The following is a 23,896-nucleotide window of genomic DNA, read 5'->3' on the forward strand; positions in this document are numbered from 1 at the left end:
GAGGCTGGGAGCCAGGACGCCTGGTTTCTATCCCAGCTCTGAGAGGGGAGTGGGGGCTAGTGGGGAGAGCGGGGCTGGGCGCCAGCCGTGCAGTGCTGTGCACCTAGCGTCAGGCAGTCCCGTCAGGAACTGTGCAGCGCCCAGCACGGGTGCAGGAGGCCCCGATTTCCATCAGGGGCCCCCTATCTCTGTGCGCGACGGACGCTGCGGAGAGGGGCCTGGATCGATGAGGGGCAAACGTTATTTTTGGAGAGTCACTCGTGACTGAGTCCCAGTCCTGGGCCGATTCCGGAGTCGAAGGGTGAACGAGTGCCTGAATTAATAGGGGAGCGAAGGTGCGGGAAGGGGCACGTGAGTGGCGGCTCCCACGCCTGCTCCGGCTCACTCCCCCTTTTCTTTTCTCCCCCTCCCGCCCACCAGCTCCCCCAGCCCCACCACCGGCACCCCTGGCACTGGGTGCTCTCAGCTCAGGGCTGGGCGTCGCCGTGGGGCTCGTTGGCGGTGCCGCTGTCCTGATTTTGATCTGCCAGAAGAGGAGACGAGGTGAGAGCAGGCGGGGAGGGGGGAGGGCTGCTCCTGAACCCAAGACCCCACCAGTAACCTGAGACCCCAACCCTGACCCCTATCTGGGGACCCTGACATTGATCCTGGCCCCTAACTGGGGACCTTACTAGCTACTGACTGATAATTGGCTCCTGGTTATTGATTATTAGCTCTTAATTATTAGCTACTGATCGGTTATTGTCTAATTATTATTGATTATTGGCTACTGATTATTGGCTATTGATGACTAGTTACCGATTGGTAATTGGCTCCTGGTTGTCTATTACTGGCTACTGAATATTTGTTGTCCTCTGCTGATTATTGGCTATTGATTATTGAGTTTTGGCTACTGGTTACTGGCTAAAGATTGTTGAAAGAGTACCGGCTCCCAACCATTGACAAATGGCTGCTGATTATTGGCTAAAGGTTATTGACAACTGGCTACTGCTCATTGGCTAATGGCTCAATTGCCTGTTGAGGACTAGTTATTGATTCCTGGCTAAGAATTCCCGTCCTCTTCCTGCCAGCTGCCCATTACTGCTTATTGATTCATCACCACGGATTGCTGGGTACCGGCTGGTGCTTATCCATGACAGATGGGGCTACTGACTATTGACTAATGACTACTAGGTATTGACTAGAATTCACTGCTCTGGGCCAGGCTTGTTAGCTGCTGATTATTGGTTGCTGATTTCTGCTGATACCAATAACGGATCACTGCCTGTTACTGAGAGGTGATTAGGCTGATGATTTTTATAATTGGCTACTGATTCTGCTACTTGGCTATTGCCAGAGGACTGATCATTGGCGACTGAGGACAGATTCCTAGCCCCTGCTTGTTAATTAATTGTGCCCCCTCCCAGACAGGAGAGAAGCTGGACCCCAGCCTGGAGAAGTCCCAACACCGGTGAGAGCTTGCTGTGCCCCATAGAACTGGCTCCCTCCGTTCGCCCCTGGCCCAGCTCCCATCCCCAGTGCAGGATCCTGCCCCGCGGGGGGAAGGTTGGGGGCTAATGTCCTCAGGGAAATGAGTCAGGGGGTGGAGGCAGTGAAGGGTATGAACTGTAGGGGGGGGCCCAAGGAGCGAGTGCAGGGGAGGGAACAGAGTGAAATCCAGGGATGGAGGGTGGGGGATGGATGGAAGGATGGATGGATAGAGGGATGGACGGAGGGGTGTGTGCAGGGATAGATGGCCCAGTACCGGTGGGGTGGATCTGTGGGTTGGGGGTTCCCTTCCCCGGGGGAAGGGCCGGGAGCCCCAATGCCGGAGGTGTAGGGGGAGGTGGGGCCAATCCTCACCTGGGGGATACTTGGGGGGTGGGGGCTGGGGATGGCCATGGCGGGAGACTGACAGGTCTGTCTGTCTGTCTCACCCCTAGGCGCAGGCCCCGGTGCCGGAGCTGAACTACGCCGAGATCCGGGTGCTGATGGGCCGGCGGCCGGTGCCTGGGGACAAGCACATCGTGTACACCACCGTGGGGCGCAAGGGCCGGGGCTAGGGGGGCTCAGCCAGGGGGAGTAGGACAGAGACCCACACGCACCCCACACACACACTCACACAGACAGCCACACACTCAGACACACACAGCCATGCACACAGCCACACACAGCCTCAGCCACACACACACACACACACACACTCACTCACACAACCACACACAGCCATGCACACACACTCACACAGCCACACACACAGCCTCAGCCACACACTCACACAGAACTACACACACACACACACACACACACACTTTCTCTCTCACCAGCCCCTCTGCATTTCTCCATCCTCCCACCAGGGGGCGCTGCTGCCCCGCTCAGCCCCACTCCTGCGCCCGGGAGCTGCAGTCCCACCGTTCCCCACCGGGTGGCGGCCTCGCCCTGCTGTTTCACCACTTGCACAGCCGTCCCCCCCCCACAGCACCGGGGGGGGGAGGGCTCCCAGGTCTGTATCCCCAGCCCAGGCCGCCTCCTTTGTCTCCCCTGCATGCCCCACCCGAGTGGCTCCCTTCCAACCATCTCCGGGTTGTCGGCGATGCTGAGTCTGGGGTGGAGCCTGCCTGGCGGTGGAACAAAGTTGCCCCAAGCCCCTCAGCGCGTTTCTGTGCCTGGCGGGGAGCCGGGAGGGAGCCAGGCCGGCTAATCACAGGCCTTGGCAAAACCGTGAGGCTGTGCCCCGTCTCGGGGTGCTGCCTTCCCGCCCCCCCCTTGCAGGGCGGAGCCTTTGGTTGTATCCCAGGGCACCAGGCGCTGGCAATTTACGGCCTAATCACCCCCAAATGGGGCAAGGGAAAACAGGGCGGCACCTCTCGGGGTGGCCCAGGGGGAGCCCAGGGCTGGGGGGGGCAGGGGGCTGTGGGTCGGGAGTGAGGGGCACCGGCGGTGCTGGGGGGAGCTCATGGCTGGGGGAGCAGGGGGGGTCGGGAGTGAGGGGCACCGGCAAGGTCTATCCCTGTCCCCGTCCCCAGTTCTGCCTGCGGTGCCCCTCAATCCCGACCCGCAGCCCCCTGCTCCCCCGGCCCAGGGCTCCTTCCCCCTCCCCCCGCTCTGCCAATGCCCCTCACTCCTGACCTGCAGCTTCTGAAGCCGTCCCAAGACACTCCTCCCAGTGACCAGCAGCGGACTCACCGTCCCTTCCTGACCCCGACCTCCCTGTCTGCCTTGGAGCATGAGGGTTAATCGCTGCCACGGTGGTTTCTCAGGCAGTGGAAGATGCGGCTGGCGTCTGTTTCCTCCCGAAGGGGCTCGAGCGAGCCCGCGACCCAGTTTCTGCAGCCCCAGCCTCTCAGAAGCCGCTGATGTCACCTCGCTCAGTCCATGGCGGGGGAGGAAGCAGGGCCGTGTGGTCTGCCAGGAAGCCGAGAGCACGGGCTGTGCCGCACGTGTCAGCAACGGCCGAGGCGAAGCGGGGCCCAGCTCCCTGCTGCCGCTGGGAGCCCAAACGTGGGGCCTGCCGGGGGGGGGGGCGGCTGGGGGGTCGGGGGCTGGGAGAGAATGGAACGAAGAACCCGGGGTCCCCAGGCCCTGCCCGTGTGTGCTCAGCTCACCCGTCATTTCGCCCCCAAGCCGCTGTCCGCACAACGCCGGGGCACGAAGGGTTGACGCCATCCTGGGAGGCACCAGTGGCGGGGGAGGAGGGTCTGGAGGAGGCGCAGAGAGGGGATGTTCCCTCTGGAGGTGGCCCGGCTGCGACCGTGCTTGGGATCCTGGGTCCGGTTCCGGTGCCTGCGGAATAAAGTGCAACATTTTAACGGAATAAAGTCACGTCCGGTGAATGCGCCGGGCAGCTAAATGAATAGTGTCCTGTACACCCGGCCCCCCTCCCAGAGCCGGGGACAGAACCCAGGAGTCCTGGCTCCCAGCCCCCCCACCCCCGTTCTAACCACTAAGCATCACTCCCCTCCCCAGAGCTGGGATAGAACCCAGGCGTCCGGGCCCCTCACCTCCCCCCTCGCTTGGCACTGGTGCAGGAAGCCTGATGCGCGTCAAACACTGGCCGTGTTACGCGCGTGGTGCTCGAAGGCGTGACTCTCGCTCGCCCCCTGCTTATTTCCTGACCCCCCCCCCGTGCGAATCACACCCGCCCCACTGGATCCTCTGCCCTCAGACCCGGGCAGCCATGGCCCCAGGGACCGTGCTGTGGACGTTGGCCCTGATTGCAGGTGAACGGGGCGGGGGGGGGGGTGGAGGCACAATGCCGGCATGGGAGCTGGGGCACCGGGAGTGGGCAGTGATGGAGGTGCAGGGGTGAATCCACGGCAAGAAAGATCGGGGTGCACAGACGTAGCCGGTCAGCTGCATGTGTGTGTGTGTGGGGACAGACGAACGGATACCCCCCAACCCCATCTATTCCCTGCCCCGCCGCTCCCAGCCGTGCCCCTGTAACTGTCCATCCCCGTCTCCGTCCCCACAACGCCCGTCCCGCCCTGACTAGATCTGTCTCGCGGTCTAAGAGGTGGCGGTGTTTGTTGGCCGGGAGGAATTAATACCCATCAAGAAGCGAGGAGTTCCACAGGTGGACGAGAGATCCTGGTTGAACGGGAGGGTGGGGGGAGCAGCCTGGCCTTTAAGACACTCAAGGCACCAGCGGCGTTAAAAATCCACCGCCAGGATTCAAACCAGCCGCTGGCCCGGCAGGCCTGACCGCACCCCAGGGGGGCCTCAGGAATTGGGTGGAGGAAGGTTGCCTTGACCTCGCTGGGGGGAAGGTTATGGGCCTGGCCTGCCTGCTGCGGGGGCCACGGGAACAGCCCCCGGGCACAGCCAGCCCTGTGTGGGATCCCGCCCCCCCCCCGTGTCTATCCCCCACGGCTCTGCTTTCTCCTGGATTGGATGTTGGAAATTAACAAGATTGTGCCAAAGGCCTCCCGGAGGCCAGCCCCGATTTCTCCGCCCAGCTAATTCGGTGCTGATCATTAATAAATCCAACGACCTGTGAACCCCATAACCCAGGCTGGGCCGTGGGCTCAGGAACGCTTCCTCTGCAGAAAAACACAAGGAGGGTCCTGCAGCACTTTAAAGACTAATACGTTTCATTTCTGCAGGCATCGACTTTCATGGGCTGCAACCCACATCCTCAGTGTAAGGGACAGAAATCAGCTAGCGGTACATATAGACCTATCCAAGGTTAAACAACAATGGGGAAGTAGTTGAGGCCTGTTCACAACCACTGATTAGGAGGTGAGAACGTGTGAACAGTGACAATTACTTCTTGTAACGAGAGAACCGTTCCAAGTCCCTGTTCAGACCCAGGCTGACTGTGTCAGGTTTGCAGATCAGTTCCAGCTCGGCAGTTTCTCGCTGAAGTCTGTTTTGAAGTTTGTTTGTAGCAGTTCGGCACCTTTCCAGTCAGCGACAGCGTGTCCTGGGAGATTGAAGTGCCTCCCACTGGTTCATGGATGTTCCCATTTTTAATGTCTGATTTGTGTCTGTTTATTCTTCTGCGCAGTGACAGTCCGGTTTGGCCAATGTCCATGGCAGAGGGGCATTGCTGGCACATGCTGGCATGTATCACATTAGTGGATGTGCCGGTGAATGAGCTCCTGCTGGTGTGATTGATGTGGTTAGGACCAGTGATGGTGTCACTAGAGTCGATGTGCGGGCAGAGCCGGGCAGGGGCAGGTTCCCGGGCTAGTGTTCTTGTTGTGTGGTGTACGGTTGCTGGTGAGTTTTTGCTTCAGGTTGGGGGGCTGCCTGTAAGCCAGGATAGGCCGCCCACAGCTTGCAACCCACTTCGTCAGCCCACGAAAGCTGATGCCTGCAGAAATGAAATGTGTTGGTCTTTAAAGAGCTACAGGCCGCTCGTTGTTTTTGCTGTAGACAGACTAACGGGGCTGCCCCTCTGAATCATGAAATGTGTTGCATCTTCACCGCCACGGCAGCTTTCCGTCAGCTCCCGGGAGAGCGTTTCCGTTTGAAGTCCCTCACTTCAAAAACCGGCGGTCCTGGTTCAATCAGGAGAGATCCCGCTCGTTAAACAGACGCTATTCTAAGACTTTCCGAAGAATGGATTCTTCGCCTAGCGTCGGCCCGTCCTGGACCGGCCTTGGCACGTTTCCTTAACGAGTTCAAACGTCCTCTGCTGCCCCGGCCGTTCAAGGAATGGTCCTAATCCAACAGATGACGTAATCCGGTGGAATTGACAAATTGCGATAGTCACCAAAACGGGTTTGAAATATTTAACCATTCTGGCTAGGATTGGGCCGAATAGAAGCAATTAATTATCCGAGCTCTGAAGAATCAGCCTCGCTGGATTTAGCTTCACACCTAAATCCAGCTAATGCCTTTGGGAACCGTCATATTTTTATAGTCAATGATAAATTATTTAACCCTTTAGCCCAGTTAAATGATTCCATTTTGACAGCTAAGCCCACAAAATAGTGGCAGGTTATGAATTAAATGGAGGAAATGATTTAAAAATTCCTGTAATTTAATTTGTGAGATTTCATCGTGACCGGGATCACCCGATTGCTGCAATTTATTTCTGACCAGGAAATTACGGCCGTACGATTAACTCAACCCTCCAGTATTGCAATTTATTTGCGCGAATCCAAGCAAGTCACGGTGATTGATTCGTTCCCCCTTTGCACATCAGTGCGAGGAATTAATTAAAAGAATGAATGCTGGAAAATGATAGAAATTGATTCAAATTCGTCCAAGTAACGTAATGACATTTAGGAGCTAATGCCAGAGAATTCTTCCATATTTAAATATTCATGATCTTGCAATATTTAAATAAGAATTGTGTCATTTAAAATATAACGCCAGCGGATGAATTCAATGTCTGAGCAACTCCCATAAACGATTGCTAATTCTTTACAGCGTAATCTCTGCGAATGAAGACAATTTATTCGCTATTCCTTGAAAATGATTGCAATATATTTAAAAGTCAATCCCAGTGAATCTCTGCAGTGCCGTTCAAATATCATCCCAGTCTGTAATAATCCTGGAAAAACATCGCACGCTCATTAAGAGTTCCTGCCGCTGAATTATTTCAGTCTCCCTAAGACTAAAGCTGGCAGCTGTTTGCAACTGATTTGAGCGTTAACGGTACTAAATTATGATGATGTAATAGTGAATTTAACCAAATTATGACAGTCGTGTTCCTAGTGAATGAATGCAGTTATTGATAAATACCAGCAAATTCTTGCAATGGGTTTCAGATTCCCAGCAGAATTATTGCAAGTTCTTTAAACAGAATCCCAAAGCAATTATTACAATTTTAAAAAATCACACTCAAATTATTGCAATTTCTTTTTAAAAAAGAGAAGGCCAGCGGGTCAGTTGCAATGTCTTTTAGCATTAATCTCGAGGCAAGGATTGAAATTCACGTCTGAGCGAATCCCAGGTAATAAACGAGTCCTAGGAAATTGCGGGAATGTCTCTGTTCCTCCTTGAAAACGACTGCCCTGAATTTAAACCTGAACCCGGGAGAATTACACCCATTTATTTCACAGTCCAAGGCACAACATTATTGCGACGTGATTGCTAATTGCCGCAAACGACGGACATTTAATGAAGAAACGAACCCCAGGGCAGCTAGTTTGTTTCCTTTAAAAAAAAAATAATTCCAGGAAATTGTTGCAATTCATTTCAAAAAATAGCCCACATTTCCTTTCAGAATATCATCACTGAACCCCAGAGACTGATGGGAATGTGTCGTTTAATCCCATCCGATTATCGTAATCTCTTTAACATTTAAAGAGAGCTTTCTTAAAATAATCCCGGGATCATTTCAAACTTAATCCCAGCAGATGATCATCTAATCCAAAGGAACGATGAGAATTAATTCGATAATAACCTCATTAGACGACTGAAAATGCTGTTTGCTTCGGCCAAGCTGTTAGCACCAATTTATTTCCAGACTCAAAGGCATTAAATGTTTGCCACACAGATAACGGTGAGCAGCAACGAACGATCGTGATCTGTTTCCAGCGGAACCGGGTTGTAGCTGGAAATATTTCGAGCTAATGAACTGGCTCCGGTTCCGGGCCTGATAATTCATTGCTCTGACCAGCTCTGCCGCTTCCTGGGGGACACTGGCTGGGCGACGGACGCGCACAAAGGCGAGGAGGTTAAACTGCGAGGAAACCAGGCCCGAGCAGGCTAGAAAATAAAAAGCAGGTTAAATCAGGCGTCTTCTGCGGCGCGTGAGAGGCACCAAATCGCAATTCTGGGCTGGTCGCTGCATCAGCCAGAACTGTGCAGCCTGTTGGAAAAGGCGATAGATAGACAGACAGACAGACAGATAGAGGGGGTGTATGGGGATGGATAGATAGATAGATAGATAGATAGATAGATAGATAGATGGGGCACGGGGGACAGACGGGGCGCAGGTGATTCCTAGCTCACTAGATTTGCCAGACGCCGGGAACGGCCAACGGGACGGATCACACTCGACGTGACCTGCTGGGCTCACCCCGTGCCGCGCCCGGCCCTGCCCGAGCCTGGCCGACCGGATCCCGGCTGGCTGGACCCTGGGGCTGACCCAGGCTGGCCGAGCTCAGGGTCCATGTTGACATTTGCCCCCTGCGTTGTCTCATTGCCAGGTTGCCGGACCCAGACTCTCTGGGTCTCCCAGCCCGGCTCCGTCCAGGCCGTGGAGGGCGGCTCCGTCACCCTGCCCTGCTCCTACAACAGCAGCCGGGAGCCCAGGCTGGGCAGCTACACGTGGGTGAAGGAGGTGGCGGGCGCCCGGCTGGAGGTGAGCGACGGGACCCACGAGTTCCGGGGCAGGGTGAGCCGGGCCCAGGATCGCAGCTTCCTGCGGGAGAGGAGGGCGGACGTGGAGCTCCGGGAGCTGAGACCCTACGACAGCGGGACCTACCGGTGCCTGGTGAAGATCCCCTCGCTGGGAGAGGTGGCCGGCAACGGGACGTGGCTGCAGGTGGTGAAAGCGGGTGAGTCGCGGGGCAGCGCAGGACTCCTGGGTTCTATCCCGGCTCTGGCAGGGGAGTGGGGGCTAGTGGTTGGAGCGGGAGCCAGGACGCCTGGGTCCTCTCTCTGGCTGCCGGTGTTATTTTCCACAGAACCCTCTTCTCCTCCCTTCTAACCCCTCCAGCCCCCCTGGACGTGACGCCCGACGGACTCACCCTCCTGTGGCTTTTCCTGCGGGGGTTGATCTGTGTCTTCGGCCTGGCCGCCGTCGCCCTGGGGACCAGCCGGTGTCATCGGAGGAAACGTGAGCCGCTCGTTGCCCCTCACTCCCGACCCGCAGCCCCCTTCCCAGATCTGCGGGTGCTGATCTCACACACTTCCATCCTCACCAAGTTGGGGGGCAGCCGCTTCCCCCCCCACAGACACACTCATTTGAGCATCTCTCTTTCCATTTTCTCGTCCTAGTGTCCCGGCGGAGACAGAGACGACTCAGGGAGATTGACTCCAAACGCCAGCTGCGAATGTGAAGACACAAATGGGACGTTTCTTTGTCCCCCTGCTCTAACCACTAGACCCCACTGCCCTCCCAGAGCCAGGGAGAGAACCCAGGAGTGCTGGCTCCCAGCCCCCCCCCACTCAAACCACTAGACCCCCCACGCCCCTCGCCTCCGCGTTTCCAACACTTGCAAACTGATGACAACCCTTTTCTGCATGCCCCAGCTCCAGGAGTCCTGTGAATCTGTGAGAATCTGGGCTTCGGGTTAAAAAACTGATCTCTTTCTCTCCCCTGCCGGCCGTGGAGAATGGCTGGAAATTGTGACCCGGAGTCACTCAGAGAAACCCAAAGGCCAGCTGAAAAACCAAAGGTCCGGATTTATGGGGATCGTTAAAAAAAAAAAAAAAAAGAAATCTTATGATTTTTCCAGCTACATCTTGGCTCTTCCAGGACCTCGATTTACGACTTTTTAACTTCAAAACTGTGACGCGTGGGTTCCCCTCGGCCAGTCTCCTCATCCCTGAGGACCAAGTCACGCTAATTTGAAGCCAGCCTCGTCCTCTGTCAGGCCCCAATTTGTTGTTTTTTAAGATAATCTTGTGATCGTCCCAGATTCACAATTCCCCCCCCCCCCGCCCACTGGGCAATTTCTGACGTCCCCAGATCTCCCTTCAGCCAATCCAGTGATTTTCTGGGCCTGGGATTCATGACTTTCCCAGCCAATCCAGTGATTTTCCAGGCCCGGGACTCAGGACTTTCCCAGCCAATCCGGTGATTTTCCGGGCCCGATCCCTGTTTTTTTAATCCAATCTCCTGCTATTTGGGGGTCCTGACGCCGCCCGGAGCTGGGTGCTCGTCACCTCCCTTTGCTGCCTTCAGACGCCTTATCCCAGCTTCTCGCCTGGCTCCTTTTCTCTGTCCCCGGCTGCGCCACGAGGCAGTGAATAAACTCAGAAACAGAAACCTCTGCTCGCTGACACCGCCGGTCTTCCTTTCCCGCGGCGGCGCCCCGACCCCCCTGGTCCCGCCGATGACATGCTGTAGGCCCTACAGTAACATAGGCACGGATGAACTGCTGGGGGGGTGGGGGGGACCCTAGAAAGGCCCCGAGTCACCGTGGTTTGTACGTTGAATGTTAAGCGGTGGGACCCGTTCTGTGAACTAGCTGGACTCACACAGTGCCAGCAGGCGGGGGCCACGCACACACAAGATGCGTCTGCCACAGATGAGCAGCCAGGGGGTCTTTTTTCAGGGGCGGGGGGGGGGGGGCTGGGCGGCAGGACGCCGGGGTTCTCTCCCAGCTCTGGGGGGGGGGGAGCAGGGGCTAGCGGTTAGAGCAGGACGCCTGGGATCCGCTGCGTTTCCCCGTGCCCGCGGAAGGCTCGCCCTGCCATGCCCAGGGGCGGATGAGGAGCCAGGCCTCTGCTGCTGCCCGGAAGTTGCCAGGTTGTTTTGCAAAAGGAAGGAACCAGATGGTTGTGCGTGTGTTTGTGTGTGGAGTGTGTGTGTGTGTGTGGGGAGGCATTGCACAATCAGCAGAGTGTGAGAAAGGGAAGGACCCTGGTCACGGAACTGGGTGGTTTGCAACGACTGTCTGCTGGGAATGGAACCCAGGAGTCCTGGCTCCCAGCTCTCCCCTGCTCTAACCATTAGCCCCCACTCCCCTCCCCTCCCAGAGCTGGGGAGAGAACCCAGGTGTCCTGGCTCTTTGTATCCCCACCCCACTAGCTTGCTCAATCCCCCAGCTGTGCCCCCTAGAAAGGGTGGGGCTCGTGCCCCACTCCCTGCCCCCCCAGGGCCGACCAGGTCCCCAGGGGCCCTGAGGCTTTGCACACAATGAGAAGCGGAAGTTTTGCCTCTGCCAGGACCTCCCCTGGGGGCAGCAAACCTGCCCCACCCCTCTCACTTCCCCTCCATCTGGGGTCTCCTGGGGAGAGAACCCCGGCGTCCTGGCTCCCAGCCCCCCTGCTCCAACCACTAGACTCCCCTGCCCTGCCTGAGCCGGGGCAAGAACCCAGGCGTCCTGGCTCCCAGCCCCTGTGCTGACCCCTCAGCTGCTGTATCAGGCGGATACAGCCGCCGCACTCTTGCTTCTGGTTTTGTGACTCTGGGGTTTCCGGGGCCAGGGGCTGGAAGGAGAAGTTCCCTCCAGCAGCTGTAGGACGCGCAGCCAGCCAGGGGACGGACGGACCGACGGCCAGGACAGCTGCCGGGGGGCACGGGGCCTGCGCTGAGCTGCCCGCTGGGCTGGTGGGGATGGGTGAGTGGCCCCCCACTCAAGGGTCCCCATTAGGGGCCTGGACGGGGTGGGATGGAAGCGTGGGGGGGACAGTGGGGTGGAGGGGGTGGCTGGATACATTGATCCCGCCTGCCCCATACCCAACCTGGGGTCGGTTTTGTTCAACATCTTCATCAATGATCTGGAGGATGGGGTGGATTGCACCCTCAGCAAGTCTGCAGACGACACTAAGCTGGGGGGAGTGGTAGATACCCTGGAGGGTAGGGGTAGGATACAGAAGGACCTAGACAAACTGGAGGATTGGGCCAAAAGAAATCTAATGAGGTTCAACAAAGATAAGTGCAGAGTCCTCCACTTAGGAAGGAAGAATCCCATGCACAGCTATAGACTGGGGACCGACAAGCTGGGCAGCAGCTCTGCAGAAAAGGACCTGGGGGTTACAGTGGATAAGAAGCTGGATATGAGTCAGCAGTGTGCCCTGGTTGTCAAGAAGGCTAATGGCATATTGGGCTGCATTAGGAGGGGCATTGCCAGCAGGTCACGGGAAGTGATTATTCCCCTCTATTCGGCATTGGTGAGGCCGCATTTAGAATATTGTGTCCAGTTTTGGGCCCCCCACTACAAAAAGGATGTGGACAAGTTAGAGAGACTGCAGTGGAGGGCAACGAAAATGATTAGGGGGCTGGAGCACAGGACTTATGAGGAGAGGCTGAGGGAACTGGGCTTGTTCAGTCTGCAGAAGAGAAGAATGAGGGGGATTTGATAGCAGCCTTTAACTACCTGAAAGCGGGTTCCAGGGAGGATGGGGCTAGGCTGTTCTCAATGGTGGCAGATGACAGAACAAGGAGCAATGGTCTCAAGTTGCAGGGGGGAGGTTTAGGTTGGACATTAGGAAAAATATTTTCCCTAGGAGGGTGGTGAAGCACTGGAATGGGTTACCTAGAGAGGTGGTGGAATCTTCATCCTTACAGGTTTTTAAGCTGAGGCTGGACAAAGCCCTGGTTGGGATGATATAGCTGAGGTTAGTCCAGCTTTGAGCAGGGGGTTGGACTAGATACCTCCTGAGGTCCCTTCCAACTCTGTGATTCTATGATTCTAACCTAGCTCCATTCCCACACCCTCTATCCAGCCCCCTGCCCCCGACCCCATCCACCTAGCCCCACACAATCAGCCACCTACCTACCTCTGTGCTGCACAGGAGAGAGAAATGTCTGCCTCAGTTTCTCCATTCGTTAAAGGGGGGTAATAATACCTGTCCCTGCCAGGGCCCAGGTCATGGTGGGTGGGAGACTCCTGGGTTCTCTTCCTGGCTCTGGGAGGGTAGGGGAGGGGGGTCTGGTGGTTTAGAGCCGGGGCAAGGCTGGGAGCCCGGACTCCTGGGTTCTCTCGCTGTGTTTCCAATGCATGATCTGTGTTCCTCCCCTGGCCTCACAGGTGGGAATTGTCCCAATGCGACGAACTGGTGCTGTGAAACCTCAGAAGGTGAGTCCGGCGTGAATCTCCCCGATAACCCACCCCAGGAGCTGACCCCAGCCTGGGGCAGCCCAGGGGACTGGCTGCAGTGGGGGGAGGGGCGCTGTGGTTAGAAACGGGGCCCAGGGCGGAAGGAGTCACTTCATTTCTCAAAGGGATGGGGGGAGGAGGGAGACTTTTCCCACCGACTAAGGATTATTATTTGGGGTGCGGGTGAAGAACGACAATTCTGCGACAGCCTAAAAAATCTCCCGAATCTGCGCCGGGGAGACTCCAATGGTTCAGTTTGGGGAGCCTGGGGGGGCAGGGAGGGGATCCGCAGGGCTCAGAAAAACTGTTTCACTGGGAAAAATGCCCCCTGCCCCCCCGAAATAACCCTAGAAATGGGAGCGAAACCCCCTGTTTTCCTGCCTCTTTGATTAGCTGAACATTTACAAACTAAGCAAAGCCACTTTGGCTCAGCCCCAGGGCTGCCCTGCCCCCCGGATTTTCGGGGTGGACCGAGATCAGCCCCCCTCGGCTGCCTGGGAAAGACAAGGCAGGTGAGGCTCTACCTCGCGGCTTCGTTCATTCTCGGCCCCGGGAATCCGCTGGCAGGGTTCGCTCTCCCGCTTTGGTTCTCCTCAGTGGGCTCCAGGCAGCAGAGCCCAGGGGCCAAACTGGCGTCGGCGGCTGCCGGCCCGGCCAGGATCCAGCCCGGCTGGCCCAGATCCCCGGCTTAGATCAGAGGGTGGGCAGCGTGGGGAGGGGGACACGGACCTGAGCCTGCGGTCGCCCAGCTCTGACGCTCGCCTGTCTGGTGTCTCGTAGATCCAGGCTGCTGCATCCCGTACTGGGCCATCGGGACCGTGGCAGGCGGGCTCTTGATCATGCTGGTTCTGATCTTGGTGCTGTCCATCTGCCTGTGCCGGGCCAAGAGACAAGGTGAGCCAGGCTTCTCCTGGGTTCTCCCCCCGGCGCTGGGAGGGGAGTGGGGGCTAGTGGTTAGAGCAGGGGGAGCTGGGAGCCAGGACTCCTGGGTTCTCCCCCCAGCGCTGGGAGGGGAGTGGGGACTTACACTGTTCCTTTTCTGTTACAGTAAAGAAGCTGGCGGCTTTGAAGGTGAGTGAGAGGCGGGATTGAGGGGCACCCACCAGCCTGTGTGGGGGGTGGGGGAAGCCCAGGGCTGGGCTAGCGGGGGGGGGGGCTGCGGGTCGGGAGTGGGGAACACTGGCTGTGCTGGGGGGCAGGGCTGGGCTAGCCGTGGGCTGTGGGTCGGGAGTGGGGGCACTGGCTGTGCTGGGGGGCAGGGCTGGGCTAGCCGTGGGCTGTGGGTCGGGAGTGGGGGGCGTTGCTCCTTATTCACCCCCTGCCTCACCCGGTTCCCCCCGCCAGGGCGGCGCCGATTCCCAGGACCAGCCCGACGTGCAATACGCCTCCCTGCAGAACCTGGGCACCGTCCGGGCCGGGGGGGAGGGGCGGGAGGCTCCCGCCCCCCACCACAGCGACTACGCCAGCGTCGCCGAGCTGAAGGAGGAGGGTGGGGGAGAGACCGGCCAGCCAGAGGGGGGCACGGACCCCGGGGATGTTGTGCGGGACCCCCAGGAGGAAGTATCCTTACCACCGCAGCTCTAGGTGTCTATAGCCCCCTGACCCCTGTGTCCGTACAGAGCGGCTCTGTCGGCGTGTCTGTACAGTGCCTGGCGCGGCGGGGCCGGATCTCGGGCTGGGGTGTCTGTGATACGCACCTGATCACCCTCGCAAATGTTCTCTAAGTGCTGGTGACTTTCGACTCCGCTGAGCCCAAAACTCCGGGGGACACTGGGGGTCCGGGCGGGGGAAGGGGGCCAAATCCTGTTCTGGGGTCAGTCGGCTCCTGGGGGGTGGGAGAGAGGAAGGGGGGCCGGGGGTGAGATCTGGGGGAGGGGAATGTCGTTATTTGTGTGATTAAAGTATTAAAGTGCAGCAAGGGCTGAAAACGAAAGGAACTCGTCACATGCTTCCCCCCCCCCGAACACACACACACATGGGAGAGCAGTGGGGGGTGGGGCTGAGAGGTGGGGGGGCTGGAAGGGGGATTATGGGGTGTGAGACCGTGGTGGGGCTGGGGTGTGGGAGGTTATGAGGGGGGCTGTCCTCAGAGCAGAGCTGGGGGAGGAGAGGGGGCTATGGGGCTGGGATCAGGGTGGGGCTGGGGGGCAGAGGAGGGGGCTATGGGGGGTCACTTTTTCCTTATTCCCCCCCACCCCCAATCTGGGGTGACTCATTGGCTGGCACCGGCCCAGTTATCCCGGCTAATCCCCCCGCCCCAGACACAAACCCCGGCTGGCCCCACAGCTCCAGGGTCAGGGGGGGCAGGGAACAGGACAAGGGGCCTTTCCCCTGCTGTGGGGGGGGGCATCTCTGCTCCCTGCCCCACCCCAGAGGGGCCACCTCTCAGCGCTGGGCCAGGGAGCCCCGGAGAAGGGATCCCCCTGCTCCCCCCCAGAGGTGGCTGCATTTCACAGCGGCATTGTCACCTTCGCCAGCGTGAGTGTCTTGGGGGGGTGGGGACTGAACCCAGGCGTCCGGGGCTCTCGGCTGCCAGGTGGAAGAAGCCAACTGCAGGCTGGAGGGGGGGGGGGGTCCAGCCTCTGGGCAGAGCCGTGGGCCCAGCAGCTACATCTAGGGCAGCTGGCACCGGTGGGGCTGGGGGCCAAGCTCAGAGACACCAGCCGCAGCCTCGACCCACCATCGGCTCCGACCCCCCCTCAGCCCCTCACCCAGCCCCCCAGGCGGCGCCCGGACCCCAAGGACTGACTGCGGCTCTGCTGGCGGGACCCCGCCCACGGCACCTGGGGGGCCCCGCGCTCCTTGTCGGCCTCCGGTGGCGAAGGGAGGGACTGCGCCGGGGAGCGGGGGGGAGGGGGGGGCGTGGGAACGAACCGCTTAGGGCGGCTCCGGGTGCCGGGACGTTTCCTTTCCCGGCCGTGAGACCCTCCAGCGACCCCACCCGGGCCTGGGGCCGGCTCTGCCCCCGCCCCCGCCGAGCCCCCCGTGGGAAACCCACTGGCCCAGGAGCCGTCAGTCCCCGTGGCCGTTCCTGGGTCGGTGGTGGCTGGGGCTGATCGGACCCGATCCGGGCCCCCCCCAGCCGGGCTCAATGGACCCGATCCTGGCCCTGCTGGGCTCAGGGCTGGATTCGTCCCTGGCGCAGACCCGGCCCCGCCCCCCGCCGGCAAAACGGCTCCTAGATCGAGACTTGCCGGGGCCAGGCAGACAGATGCAGCGGGGCGGGGGTGGGGGGGAAGGACGGACAGACAGACAGACAGCGGATCCAAGCCAGCAGGGGGCAGCGGAGACACCCCCCCACCTCACCGGGGTCAGGGACCCCCAGAATCTGTCTCTGAAGCCGACTCGTGCTTTGCCCACGAATGAGGGGCGCTGGCAGAGCTGGGGGGGCGCAGGGGGCTGTGGGTCGGGAGTGAGGGGCACCGGCAGCGTTATATGACCCCCTGGCTCCAGGCCTTGGCAGGTCTCCGGCCCAGCTGGGCCCTGTGGGCTGCCGGGGGTCGTGGGGGGCTCTGGGGCAGATGGACGGTTTTTGGGGGGGTCGGTGCTTCCGGCTCAGAGCCACCAGGGGGCGCCGTGGGGCCGGGCGCCCTGCCGCGGACAATGCGGCTGTCAGCCACCAGGGGGCGCCCGCACACCAGGCTGCCGGGGCGCCTCAGCCCCGCCCCCGCCCCGCCCCGCCCCGTGTTGAGTTAGGGAGACGGGTCTAGTGGTTAGAGCGGGGGGGCGGGGCCTGGGAGCCTGGATGCCTGGGTTCCCTCCCCAGCTCTGGGAGGGGGGGATGGGGGCTGAGAGTGGGGGTGGGGGGAGCCCGGACGCCTCGGTTGAACGTTTCCCCTGCCCTGGAAACCGAAAGCTGGGGGTTGGCACCCCAGGGAAAGCGCCTCGCCCCACAGCCGGGTCTGTCTGAGTCACCGCCCCCCCCTGCTTTCACCGGCCCTACATCCCGGGGGGGGGGGGGAAATCGTGCCACCACCCAGGCTGCATCTCGCTCCGCTGCTGCATCCTGCCCCCCCCTGGCCCGGCGCAGGGGGACCCCCGGGCCGGGCTGGTCCCACGTCCTCACCTCCTTCAAATACTGACCCGAGAGGAGATTCCCCCATCGCTGTCTGTCCCCAGCCAGTCATATTGCACAGGAAACAGCCCCCCACCCCACCCCAGGGCCAGCTGCATCTCAGCACAGGGCGAGGGGTCCCTGGGTCACCTGTCTCCACGCCCCACCCCACAGCCAGCTGCATCTCAGCACCGGGTGAGGGGTCCCCAGATGACCCGTCCCCGCCCCAGAGCCAGATGCATCTCAGCGCCGGGTGAGGAGTCCCTGTATAACCAGTCCCCGCCTCCCACCCCAGAGCCAGCCGCATCTCAGCGCTGGATGAAGGGTCCCTGTATAATGCATCTCAGTGCCCCACCCCAGAGCCAGCTGCATCTCCGCACCAGGTGAGGGGTCCCTGTATAACCCATGCCCCCGCCCCACCCCAGAGCCAGCCGTTTACCTATAAACAGCAACTCACTTCGGGGACAACCTCTGAGCTTTTCGGGGAAGCTTTTCAGGCTGCGAATTTCCCCGCTTGCCCAGAAGCCTGAGTGAATCCAGTAGCAAGAGGTGTGAAACCTCGGTCCTTTCCCCAGAGCGCCCCCGCCCCGTCATCCCGACCCCCCCGGCCCTGGGAGGTGTGAAGAGGTGGCAAATTCGAGGGCTTCCAGGGAAACAGCAATGGCTGGTTCTTGGTACCGTGTCCGGCGGGGCCGAGCCCGAGGCAGGCAGGGCCGAGCCCCGCGAGGCGCCGGGGGATTTTGGGGCACGCGCAGGGCCGCGGGCGGTGAGAGGAAGTGGCGGGGACGCCTCGGAGCAGCAGTGTCGGAGCTGGCGGATCAGACAAAACCACCGGAGAGAGAAACAGGCCACCAGCCAGCAGAGAGCTGGCACGTGGGGCCCGGTGCCTGCCCCTGCGCCCGCTCGTCCCTGCCGTGGGGCTGCATCGGGGGCCAGAGGGGAGCCGGCGCCCCACAGAAAAGTGGAATCACATTCCCGGGCTGAGTCAGCCCCGATTCCCCGGCCCCCGCCCCGGGAGGTGCTAGCCCCAGCGCAGGGGGTGCTAGCCACACGCCCCAGAATAGCAGCCGGGGGTGGAAGCGAAGCAGCAGCTTCTCTGTTCCATCCGCCCGACGGCTGCTCTCAGCAAGTTTTCCTGCCAAGACGTGTGCGCAGTCGCTCACAACCCAGGAGTCCTGCCACACGCACGCCCGGCTCTAACCACTAGGCCCCGCTCCCCTCCCAGAGCCGGGACGAGAACTCAGGAGTCCTGGGGCTTTGCGTCCCTTTGTTGGGGTGGGGGTCATCCCGCTGCCGTGGGGCTGGGTCGTCCCCATCTCCCCACGCAGGCGCGGTGTGGCACAGCGACCCGCAATGCAGCGCAGGGACCCACAATGCAAAACCCGTGTGACAAAGGGACCCACGAGGCAACACAAATTGTTGACAGTGCAACCCTCACGTCACAGCGCAATGCAACACAATGCAACGCAACACAACGACGCCCCGGTGCAACAGGGCGATGCATGTCAGCCTCTGGCAGCCACCCAACAACCCCCTCCCACACACACACACACACACAACACAACAACCCACAGCACATGGGCCAAGAACAGTGCTTCACCACAACGAATGCCGCCACCCAACACAGCTCCCAGCAGCACAACAGGGACGCGCCGCTGTCAGAGACCACAACACAACCCAGCCGTGCAACAACACAAAACACACCCATGCCACGGAGTAACAATGAAACTGAGCAGCACTGACCAGCAAGCCAATAGGGGATTTGACTGGGGGGTGGGAGCCAGGACGCCTGGGTTCTCTGCCCAGCACCCGGAGGGCAGTGGGGCCTAGTGGTTAGAGCAGGGAGGCTGTGAGCCAGGACGCCTGGGTTCTCTCCCCAGCTCTGGGAGGGGAGCGGGGGCTAGTGGTTAGAGCTGGGTGCGCGCGCATGTGTGTGTACTCCTGGGTTCTGAGCGATGTCACACTCACACACACACACACACACACACACACACACCCCAGTAGGAAAATGCCCCGAGCGCAGCCGTCGGGCGGATGGAACAGAAACGCTGCCGCATCACTTCCACCCCCGGCTGCTATTCTGGGGCGTGTGGCTAGCACCCCCTGCGCTGGGGCTAGCGTTTCCCGGGGCGGGGCCGGGTGACACGGGGAATCGGGGCTGACGCAGCCAGAGACGTGATTCCACTTTTCTGCGGGGTGCCGACTCCCATCCGGCAGCGGGGCCGGCCTGGCTGGCTCGGGGGGGCAGGGGATGGGACATGGGGCTTTTCCCCGGTAGGAGGGCTGGGGACAGGGCATGGGGCTTTTCCCCGGTAGGGGGGCCGGCTCCCATCCGGTCCCGCCACGGGGACAGCCGAGTTTCCGGCCCGGCTGAGCAGGTGAAGCCATGACGCAGGCAGTGAACAGGGTCTCTCCGGGAATCAACGCCAGGCCCCTGCCCCACACCCACGCCCACATCTCACCGGACACGGGGCGGGGGCGAGGGGAGGATGAACCCGGTCTAGGGTCACGTCCTCTTGGCTTCCCAGAAGCAACCCACAGGCCCTGACCCACTTTCGAGGCCGGGTTAGAGCAGGGGGGCCTCGGAGCCAGGACTCCTGGGTTCTCTCCCCAGCGCTGGGAGGGGAGTGGGGTCTAGTGGTTAGAGTGGGGCAGAGAGGGGCTGGGAGCCAGGACTCCTGGGTTCTCTCCCCGGCCCTGGGAGTGGGGGCTAGTGGTTAGAGTAGAGGGGCTGGGAGCCAGGACTCCTGGGTTCTCTCCCTGGCCCTGGGAGTGGGGGCTAGTGGTTAGAGTAGAGGGGCTGGGAGCCAGGACTCCTGGGTTCTCTCCCTGGCTCTGGGAGGGGCTGGGAGTGGTGTTCTCTCCCTGGCCCTAGTGGTTACAGCAGGCTCGTGCCTACAGCACCCACCCCCCGTTGCCAGCTCTCTCGGCAGGAGGGAAGCAGCCCAGAAATGCTCCGTGGCGAGAGAGGAAAGCGGAAGTGACCCAGTTTCGGTGCCGCGAGGCACCGGGGGGGTGGGGGGGGGGTTGGAGAATCCTCCGAGCTGTTTCCATGGGGCAGGGGAAGCCCCGAGAGGAACCTCCGGCGGCAGAAAGCCGGGAGCGGCCCCACGGCGGGGCGGGCTTGTCCCCTGGGGGCACAGGATGGGCCCAGGGCCTGTCTCCTGCGGCGCGAGGGAAATACGCCAGCGAGCTGCTAGCCCGGCCCGGGACCCCCCCAGCTGTGCCGGTGCCCCTCACCCCCCACCCGCAGCCCCTTGTTCTCCCTGCCCCGCCCCCCCCCAGCTCCCTGCCCCGGGCGAGGGTTGCACCAGGCCTGCTGGCTGCGTTGCTCAGCGGCCGCCCACGCGGGGCTGGAGAAGCCGCGTTACCAAACGCCCGGTTTCAGTTTTGGTGCCGGGGTGGAAGTGGCGGCATGGGGGGGGGGGGGTGGATCCCCAGGCTAGGCGGAGGGGGGGGGGGGCACCAGTGGAGCCCAGGGCTGGGCAGGCATGGGGGGGCTGCGGGTCGGGAGTGAGGGGCACGCGGGCGGGGCTGTGACACACACACACACACACACACACCCAGGCGTGTTGGGCCCCAGGGGACCCCGCCCGGCCCAGTGCAGAGCTGGGGGATTTCCAGGCTGAGCCGGGAGCCTGTCACCGGCCGGAGGGAAGGTGGGAAAAGCCGGGAGGAGGCGGGGTGGTGGTGGCGTAAAGCGGAAAAGTCCATCCGAGCCTGGAGCCAGAATCTCTTCCTGCAGATTGTCCACGTTGTGCTTGTTATTGTAGGGTCTCCCGGTTTGTTATTGTAGGGGGTCTGTCTGGGGCCTGCGCAGGGTGGTTGGTTAGGGTGAGGTGTCGGGGGTGGGGTGGGATGACTTGTTATTGTAGGGTCTCTCTGGGCTATGTGCCAGTTGATACTGGTTTGATACCCCAAGGAGGGGTGGGTGCGTTCCCAGATGGCGGGCGGGGAGGGGTGGGATGCCCAGTGGCTGACAGGCTGTATCTGTCTGTGTCTGACTGTCTGTCTGTGCGTGTCTGGGGGGGAAGTCCCAGGTGCCCCGAGGTGCTGCAGCCTGGGGCAGACGGATGGACACAGAGGGATTCACAGTCCAACAGCCCCCCACGTGCGGCCTCCGCCCTGGCCCCCTCTCCACAGCTGCACCCCACGGCCCCAGCCCCACACATCCCACAGGGCTGCTCCCCACCAGTACACCCCCTTTCTGGGTGGAGCTGTCTGTGAGCAACCCCCCCGGGCACCCAGGGCTAAACACCAGGACTCCCACCCATCTCCCCTCCCCCGCACCTCCAGCACCCTGATTTCCACCCCCTCCAAACTCCCTTCCCCCCCCAGCTGGAGATTCCCTGGTTGGATGCTGATCATGGGGGGGGGTCCCCTGGGAGATGCCCCCCCCAGCAACTCCAGGGCTTCTCCAGCAGCTGGTGCCCTTCACTCCCAACCCACCACCCCCTGCCGGCCCTGCCCTGGGGTCCCCCCCACCCACAGCTCTGCCGGGGCGGTGGGGGGATGGGAGACACAATCTCTTGGCACATAGCAGCTACGAACGAACGCAGAAGAGGAAGGAAATCTGAAGCCTCAAGTCTCAAAAATAACCCAGGGGCATCCGCTGGGAAGGTACAAAAGAACCCAGGAGTCCGGGCTCCCAGCCCCACCCCCACCTCCTCCACTGCTCTACCCACTAGGCCCCACTTCCCTCTCAGAGCCAGGGAGAGAACCCAGGAGTCCTGGCTCCCCGCCCCCCTGCTCCAACCACTAGGCCCCACTCCTGTGATCATGCACCCAGGCCTGCCGGGGGCCTTCTTAAAATACCTGCCCTGGGTTTCTCACCAAGGATGTGACTCAGTGGCGGGGCGGGGGGGGGGGGGGGTGTGATTAGCCAGAGACTAAATTTAGCTTCCTTAGAAAGCAAGGACCGGCCCGGCTGGCCTGACGAGAAAAGACTCGGTCTCCTACGGCTTCCAGGGGGGGACCGGACCTGCCCGGGGGGGCCAGGAAGCATCATGCCCGGGCGTGCATGAGCCAGAGCGTGGGACCGGCCGGGACCCGAGAGGTACCTGAGCCTGTGCCCGGGCGCTCCTGGCACGGCTGGCTTTTATCTAGACCCTCCCGGCCGGCGTCCAGCCCGCCCGAGGTCCCGCCATCGCCCTTCTCTCTCGCAGAGACCCTACAATAACAAATCGCCCCCCCCCCCGCCCCCGCACCCGAACAAAGCACCCGGTGCTGCCCCGGCAGGCGGGTGAAGCTTTCCCTAGTGCCCCACCTCGCCCGCCCGCGGGTGCCACGCCAGCCCGGAGCCGGCCGGGCCTGTCCGCAGAGGTGCCCGCCTTCACTGGGCTTCGGACCTGGTTCCCGGCCCCCCCTTGGGCTCCCCCAGGCCTAAACGAAGCCAGTTCCGCCCGGCGTGTGGAGGTTTCGAACCCGTGCCTCGTTTCTGGCTGCTTCCCTGCCCGTCGGGCCACGTCTCTCCTGCCACGGGGGCGCCCACAGCTGGACACAAGAGCCCCCCTTCCCCCACGGGCTTCCCCAGGCGGTGGCAGTGGTGGGGAGTCCCGGCTTTGCCGCTTTCCCGCTGCCCGCCGGGCGAGGCCACCCCTGCACCCACTCGCTGGCTCTGCCAGGACCTACCTGCCACCTGGGGTCCTGGCCTGGCTGGGCGGGGAAGCAGCAGCAGCAGCCCCACCTTGGCCCCCGGCCAGGTCTGTTTGCTTTGCAAAGGGGGCAGTGCAGAGGCAACAGGTGGGGCCAGGCCGGGCGGGGCTGGAGGCAGAGAGACACTGCAGGTGGGGGGCAGCCCCACAGGTGAGCAAAGCCGCACCACGCCCGGGGCCAGGCCCTGATGGGCTTTTTTTGGGTTGTTGTTAATTGCTCGTTACCTGCCCCATGGGGGGGCCAGGATCCTTGTTAGCCCCCCCCCCCCCACACCCCATAGTCCCAGCCCCAGCCGGAGCAGAGAGGCCTGGTCCAACAGCTGATCGGGGGAATCCTTCCCCCAGGGGGTGACTCAGCCCTTCACCCCCCCAGGCTTAGAAATCATCTGCTAATTTCCAGCCCCCCCCCCCGCCCCGATTGCTGGCCCCGGGTTTAGCCCTGTTTGCCGTGGGGCCAGCTTCGGCCGTCAGCTTCAGAGGGCGTTGGGGGAGGTGAGCCGGTTTGTTCGCTACAGACCAGGCCTGACGCCGGGCTAGATGGGCTCGTTGGTCTGAGCAGGGTGTCGGGGGGCAGGCGGGCTATGGGGCTGGATGTCATCTGAGCTGAGCGGGGAGAGGGCCAGCTCCCCCCACCCTCGGCTAGATGGGCTCAGCGCCCACACACCCCAAGAAGATGCAAGCCCGGGTTCAAATCTCCGTTTCCACTTTTTATTGGTTGCTCCGTTTCGCAGGAGCCGTTAACAACACAAGACAAACATTTTTTTTTTCTCCTCCCCGCCCCACCCACACAGGGCAAGGTGGGGGTGGGGAAATAAACACACAATAAATAACCAGGGCGCAAAATAAATAAAAGTCCTAGGACAATAACCTGAGAAGACGGCGTCCCCGCGCCCGGAGATGAATTCAGCCCCGAATGGGCCATTTTAACATAAAACATCAATTGAAATCCCCAAAGAGAGACCCGGCAGCAAACTGTATCTCAGACACAAACATTTCTTCCCTTCACAATGAGAACATCACCCCCCCCTTGAGTTACC

At 61.2% G+C, this 23,896-nt stretch overlaps 1 protein-coding gene across 5 annotated transcripts; it reads right to left on the bottom strand.

The window, feature by feature from the left end:
* Window positions 1-440: 440 nt before the first annotated feature.
* Window positions 441-22,985, bottom strand: LOC137161136 (salivary acidic proline-rich phosphoprotein 1/2-like). 5 transcript variants are annotated; one of them, XM_067560235.1, is made up of 6 exons: window positions 22,837-22,985; window positions 14,849-14,976; window positions 13,881-14,023; window positions 9,129-9,428; window positions 3,585-3,762; window positions 441-523 (listed from the first exon to the last, which is right to left on the bottom strand). In XM_067560235.1, the coding sequence occupies exons 4-6, from the start codon at window positions 9,205-9,207 to the stop codon at window positions 463-465; spliced, it is 318 nt and encodes a 105-aa protein (XP_067416336.1). In that variant the 5' UTR covers window positions 9,208-9,428; window positions 13,881-14,023; window positions 14,849-14,976; window positions 22,837-22,985; the 3' UTR covers window positions 441-462. The 5 variants fall into 5 exon arrangements, 3 of the variants coding, with proteins under 3 accessions (XP_067416336.1, XP_067416334.1, XP_067416335.1); XM_067560233.1 differs by lacking the exon at window positions 9,129-9,428; XM_067560234.1 differs by lacking the exons at window positions 9,129-9,428; window positions 22,837-22,985 and adding an exon at window positions 22,472-22,788.
* Between the last annotated feature and the right edge of the window lie 911 nt (window positions 22,986-23,896).

Source organism: Emydura macquarii, unplaced genomic scaffold (assembly GCF_026122565.2).
Source record: "Emydura macquarii macquarii isolate MOO-44397 ecotype Brisbane River unplaced genomic scaffold, CSIRO-AGI_Emac_v2 contig_2249, whole genome shotgun sequence".
NCBI classification, from domain to species: Eukaryota; Metazoa; Chordata; order Testudines; family Chelidae; genus Emydura; species Emydura macquarii.

Coding starts and splice junctions, on each gene's coding strand:
- LOC137161136 (XM_067560233.1), bottom strand. CDS start 14,019: ATGGACAGCACCAAGATCAGAACCAGCATGATCAAGAGCCCGCCTGCC. Junction 3,763..13,880: donor CTGGGCGACCGCAGGCTCAG/GTCCGTGTCCCC, acceptor TTTATTCCGCAG/GCACCGGAACCGGACCCAGG. Junction 524..3,584: donor GCTTGGGGGCGAAATGACGG/GTGAGCTGAGCA, acceptor CTCTTCTGGCAG/ATCAAAATCAGGACAGCGGC.